Source organism: Lytechinus variegatus, chromosome 19, assembly GCF_018143015.1.
Source record: "Lytechinus variegatus isolate NC3 chromosome 19, Lvar_3.0, whole genome shotgun sequence".
Classification (NCBI taxonomy): Eukaryota; Metazoa; Echinodermata; class Echinoidea; order Temnopleuroida; family Toxopneustidae; genus Lytechinus; species Lytechinus variegatus.
Genome location: NC_054758.1, coordinates 22,842,991 through 22,849,299, shown reverse-complemented (window position 1 = coordinate 22,849,299; position 6,309 = coordinate 22,842,991). Strand labels below are relative to the sequence as shown.

At 39.9% G+C, this 6,309-nt stretch overlaps 1 protein-coding gene across 1 annotated transcript; it reads left to right on the top strand.

Moving 5' to 3' along the window:
• The first annotated feature begins 1,935 nt into the window (after positions 1-1,935).
• On the top strand, positions 1,936-5,532 carry LOC121405776. The gene is made up of 3 exons (XM_041596727.1): positions 1,936-1,996; positions 4,787-4,993; positions 5,357-5,532. Exons 1-3 carry the CDS (start codon positions 1,936-1,938, stop codon positions 5,530-5,532), a joined length of 444 nt encoding a protein of 147 aa, XP_041452661.1.
• Positions 5,533-6,309: the final 777 nt, after the last annotated feature.

The window sequence follows — 6,309 nt, the reverse complement described above, 5'->3', positions numbered from 1 at the left end:
GGTAAATAAATTAGTCCCTATACAATCTCTCCTCTCTCGCTTCGCTCGGTCATCATATCCTCACCCACAATGGTTTTGGGAAGAAAATAAATGACACGTCGTATAGAATAACATTTGGAAGAAAGCAATTTACCACTCCCCTTGTCGGTTTTATCTATTCAATAACCAGTTTAACATTATGAATTGTAAATTGATATAATACTTAGTTGCCTGGAAATAGCATTTCATCATATATGAATCCCCGATCAGTGGATCAATAAAATATGAACTACACTATATCTGTATAGCTTGAACTTCATGATCTGCCTTATCTGACTCCGAGCACTCTTATATTGTATGTATGGGAGAGAGAGAGAGATGGAGTGTGTGTGTGTGTGGGGTGTATGTGTGAACTGTGAATAACCTTCACTTGAGGAAAATGGTCTGAATATTCAGCCTAAAGTCCCAGCCTCATTCTCAGATTGCAACAAGTTGTATTTGTGCTAGTCTTGTGCAAAGAGTCATTTCTTGATAAAAGTTTCTATCATAGCATGTGCTTGCATACTTCACCGCACATCTAATGATTTGTCGGCGACTGGAGTTTGGAATAAAGCATAGTAAAATTTGATGCAATTATTGAGACATGGAACATCTTACTGTTTAAAATACCAGAATACTTATGTACCATTTTGAAGACTATGGGATTCTGATGGACTCTCAACATGGGTTCAGAACGAGGCATTCTCCAGAAACACTGACAGATGATAATCCCCACTTTTCGCTTAGCAACGCAGACGGACTTTACGACGGTATATTGATTTTGGAAGAGATTTTTTAGCCCGTTGCAAATCACTGTCCCGCAATGCAAGTTGTGTGACATGATAATTTTTTGTTTACGTTTCGCATCCGCGACGGAAACATTGAATCTGAGTTTCGCGTGCAAAATTCTGGTTGCTACTATGGTAACAGCGATGTATCCGATTTAGGACGAGTTTCCAGAGCCACATTTGGTTCCTCTCGAGGGGCTGCCCGGGATGGCTACTTTCATTTACGAGTGGATACCAGGCTCAACCACGTGTGGGCACGTTACGTATATGTGGACCAAACTAGACCCTGATGCAGAAGAGACTAAACCCTAAAGATATCTAAAATACTAAAATTTTCTTCCTGGTCACCACATTCCCTCGTAATATTTTTAAAGGGTGTCATTGATATTAAAACCCCATCTCCTGCCATGTTCTATTATACCCTTTACGTTCAAAGTCTTAAAAAAACGCCTCAGGAGATAGCAACAATTACCACAAACCCATTCTCTAATAACCAGTCCTACCCCCCATGCACTCATCTCTGTATCTGTTTGTTGTAACTCTCGTAGGAACTCGGCAGCACAGCGTTTTGCTGGTAAATGCTAAGCTGGTATAATAACCAATTACCTAGTGAATATTTTATTTCTAGGTTAATCAGTCAGAGTGGCTGACCTTACAGACGACAGATTACTCTCGGGCCTATTTATAAATGTGGAGACGATGGCAGAGTAGGTATTTGAACTCACAACCTTGCGATTATGAGTCCAATGCTTAACCACTGGACCGCACGACACTCACACATTATGCATCTGTAACACCAATCAGGCCCTGATGCATGATATAAATGTAGATGTAATTTCTCAAGCAGTTTGAAAATGTGATTTTTTTTTCGGTCAGTCGCTACGCTCCCTCGCACGATATTAGAAATGTTACAATAGGCCATTTTCATTGTATTGAAAAAAAAACGTCGAAATTTTTTTTCAGGCCCCCAGAAGCCCCCCAAAACTTTTAGTCAGGAACCGCGCCTGCTCGAGTTTTGTTATTTAAATGTCATTTCAGTCTACTGTATCATACCAATTTTACATTTTACAGGAAATTATTTCTGAGACACCAATGGAATGTCAAACGATTTGATCTGGATGGTAGTAATATGATGAACCTAGCAGTGGGTTATACCTCACCATCTGGTTGGGTCTTCTTCTATGAAGAAGGTTAGTATACTCCGAGATAAAATTTATATCTGAGTAAAGAGAGAAATACAACAAACACAACACTGAAAATGGTTATTAAAATCTGATGAAAAATAATGAAGTTATTAATTTGATTAGTTTGACAATATTTGGTGAAAACAGTTATATATACGCCTTCATTAATGTGCAATCATGTAGATCACGTTAGAGGGAAACTAAATAATATCCCAACCAGGTTTCTTGGCGTTGTTGTTAATAACTATTAACAATAACGCCATTAAACCTAAGCTGGACATAGAAATGAAATTTAATCACAAATTATCAAAAAGCACTGGTATTATATCGTTTAAACCCACCCCAACTCAGTATTATTTAGGGTACGCCTATGCTCGCCCCCCCCCCCCTTTGAAAGCACCCCCTATCTCGTGTCTGCCAAAGTTTCGGAACCCCCCTTTCGCGGGCTTTTCCTGCCTCGGAGACCCCCTAAAACCGGAACACTGCTCAATGTACCCCCCGCCCTTTTTTTTCAAGTCCGTACTATTGAGTCGATCGTGGGGGACTAATGAAATAATCCTGAATGAGCTTTCAAAACTAGCAGGAATTTCAGGAATTTGACACCAGGATTTGATCAAATTTTCTATGATATTCAAGATATTATATAACCCCCTTTTCAAATATCTCAGGAGTCCAAAGAGAGGGAGGAAAAAAAAAACATTTTTAAAGAAATTTCCGGGTGAAAAGTCAAATACACACCCCCTTTTTTACAATTCGCAGGCCGGACTTGTCCCGCGAAAAAGTACCCCTTTACCGGACATTTTGGGAACACGCATGCGGTCCTTCCGACCCCGGAGTGGGGGAAGGGGGCTGACGATTAAACGTTTATCTTCCAAAAAGTGTACTACATGAATTATTTTTGTTCTTTAATTTTCCCTTATCTCTCCTATGTAGTTTCGGCAAACACGCACCAAAGTCATGTTAAAATATTATGTTCAGTGGTCCCAAAATATTGAATGATCTTGCTGAAAATATTTTTAAAAATCCTTTTCAACGTATAGCTTTAAATACAATTTTTTTTAAAACTATGACATCTACCTACATCTATAAACTCAATGCTTTTTACAGTACGTAACTGGTTGTACACTTGTTGATATACTTTGTATCGAGAATGCCTGCTGCACTATTTAACCATGAATAACGCGAAGTATAAGATACAGTAAATGGAAAGAATACCTTGACAGGATAACCAATGAAAGCCGAAAGCCCTTTTTCCGATGGGGTCTTATTATTGTCTAACATTATTGTAACATCAAAATATGTATTAACCACGACAAGTACAAGAGGATGGTAATAAAAATAGATATCCGTCAACAAAATAATCTGCTAAAACCTGAAGCAAACACCAATTATCTACTTTACATCAAACAAGATCATATTTTGACATAACCTGTAATATATACAATACTGAAAACAAACAGTGTGCTTTTTACTAGTAACACTGTTCTCGAGTAGAAACCAGTTTTATGTTTTTCTTTAATGTACTCTTAGAGTGAGGATTTTTTCCACAGTTTTAACTTGATTAAGAAGAGTATTCCAAAATTAGATGCTATTAAAAGAAAAACAAGTATTCCATATACGATTTTCACATTCGGTAAAATCATGCCTTGGGACACGGTTGAAATGATTATGTTTTGATCTAGTACATCAAAATATGATATTGCATGCACGTGTTGTATGCTCTTGGTGAAAAAAAAAACTCGCGCTTCGTGCTCCGACTATTTAATTCTCTACAGTTTTCTTTTAAAAAGGGTTTTCTGTGGGTCTGATATCAGCTCGCACTTCGCACTTATATTATTTGGTTATGATCGGAACCAACTGTCAGAGCTTATGGAGGAGTTCAACTTTGATCAGAGCAGTCTACTAGAATCATGGTCAATGGAGATGTCGCTTCAGGTTCCATTATCGATCTTGTTTATACGAATCGGCCTTATTCCTTGATCCACGTTGATACTGCAAGTAACCCAGTGACATCTGATCATCATGCTGTTAACATCCGTATCCGTTCTCCGAGACCTTCGCCCCAACGATCCACTTTGAGGTCCTTTCTACAGGTTCGTCGTGGAGATTTTGCGAGACTTCGATACCTCATTCATCTGATCCCATGGCGAGCTATTTTATCTGGATGGATGAGTGCAACGAAATCTTCACAGACTTTCTTGATGCTGCCATTAAGGAAACTATCCCACAGGTGCACAAACGGAAGAATCGCCTCTCTCCTTGGATCACACCCGAAATCAGGTCTCTGATTAATGAAAAACATTCTCTGTTTAGACTTGCTAGGAGAACTCATAATCATGTAGACTGGTCAAATTATAAAGCTGTCAGAAATAATGTGAAGAAGGACTGTAGAAAAGCGTATTGGACATATGTTAATACATTGTTTGCCTGTGATGACAATAGACGTAGTTATTGGGCTTTTATAAGAACTCGCAAAAACTCTCCTCCTCCTCCTCCTAAGTTTAGGTTAAATGATGTAGATATTTCAAATCCTGGAGATATTGCAGATGCTTTCAGTTCTTATTTTAGTTCTGTATTCAGTCATCAATGTACTCTACCTGATGATCCCCCTACATGTAGTTTGCACATTCCTGTTTTTTTCAAATTTCTCTGTATCTTCTTCACAGGTTCACTTGGCTCTTCTTCGTCTGCGGAGAAATAAGTCTCCTGGACCTGACGGCATTCTTTCCAGTATACTTCTTGAAGTTGCAGAAGAAATTTCACTTCCTATTTCTATTCTTTTCAATACATCCTTAGGTTGTGGCAAAGTTCCATTGTCCTGGAAACGGGCACATATTACACCTGTTTTCAAAGGTGGGGACAAATCACTTGTCACGAACTATCGTCCTGTTGCTCTAACCTCAGTTTTTTGTAAACTCCTTGAGGGTTTTATCGTTAAGAACATCCAGGAACATATTAATGCAAATGGACTTCTCAACCCTGGGAAGCATGGTTTTGTCTCTGGTAAGAGCTGTGTAACACAATTGACAAATGTTTATCACCAGTGGAGTTGTACCTTGGACAAAACCCGTGCACCTAGGATTGATGCAGTCTTCTTAGATATGTCGAAGGCATTCGACAGAATGCCACACACACAGCTTTTGTATAAACTTGCCAAATCATTTAACATTCAAGGTAGTTTATGGAACTGGATTCACTCCTTTCTCTCCAACAGATCTCAGCGAGTTTTGTTTTTAGGCTCTTCATCGGACTGGATTGATGTCCCAAGCGGCGTTCCCCAAGGGAGTGTCCTGGGCCCCACACTTTTTAACTAGTTTGTCAATGATATCTCTTATAATGCTCTATCTCCTTGTGTTCTGTTTGCAGATGATGTTCTTATTTTTAGGAACATCTATTCATCTGCAGATGAACATCAACTTCAATCAGATCTTGTTGCATTGAATTCTTGGTGTGCAATAAATGGAATGACTTTTAACACCTCGAAGACAAAGGTGATGCATATCACAAGAAGTAGACATGCTAACCCACCTACCAATTACTAAGCCCCTTTTACACCTTCACAGGAGCAACACGGATCATCCCGGATTGTCAATCCGGGGTCATCCGTGTACAGTCCGGGACTACCGTGTACACTCCGGCTACTCATCCGGCGCCATCCTTGATGTACCGGCATGTCCGGGAGAAAAATTGAACATGTTCAATTTTTCATCCCGGAGTACACGGACTGATAATCATCCGTGTTCATCCTTGTAGCCTCCTTGTACATCCGTGTAGCTACCGAATGCATCCGGGAGGCTCCTTGTAAGAACCGGGTGATCCTTGTTGATACCGGCTTTATCCGGGGTCAAATGTTTGTATTGTTTGCGTACATGAACAATAGTCCGTATTCATAACCAAGCACGAGCATGCTCCAGATGCTGCAAAAAGGGACGAAACTTCATTCTAGCAAGATATATCCCAGTACAGAATGTGAGCAACCGTGAAGGTCCGTGTAAAGACCCAGTAACATCCGTGATCATCTGGGTATTCCGTGTGGGCTCTGGGAGCATATCAAACAGCATCCCTATTGCTACCTTGCCTATCCTTGTAGACTCCGTACTTTTCCGTACATATCCGTGTTAATAACCAGTTAACTCCGTACTCACTCTGGGAATGCTAGAAAAATACAAATTTGGCAACCCGGATCATCACGGACTGAGATCCGTGATGATCCGTGTTGCATCCGTGAAGGTGTAAAAGGGGCTTTAAACAATACTGCTCTAAGTTCTGATTCTTCCATCAGATACCTGGGACTGATCCTCTGTTCCGATCTCTCCTGA

Bases quoted from the DNA above. Each gene is read 5' to 3' on its own strand.
- LOC121405776 (XM_041596727.1), top strand. From the start codon at position 1,936: ATGATGAACCTAGCAGTGGGTTATACCTCACCATCTGGTTGGGTCTTC. The intron at 1,997-4,786 runs GTTAGTATACTC...ATACATCCTTAG, and splicing joins GGTCTTCTTCTATGAAGAAG to GTTGTGGCAAAGTTCCATTG. The intron at 4,994-5,356 runs GTAAGAGCTGTG...TTCTGTTTGCAG, and splicing joins GAAGCATGGTTTTGTCTCTG to ATGATGTTCTTATTTTTAGG.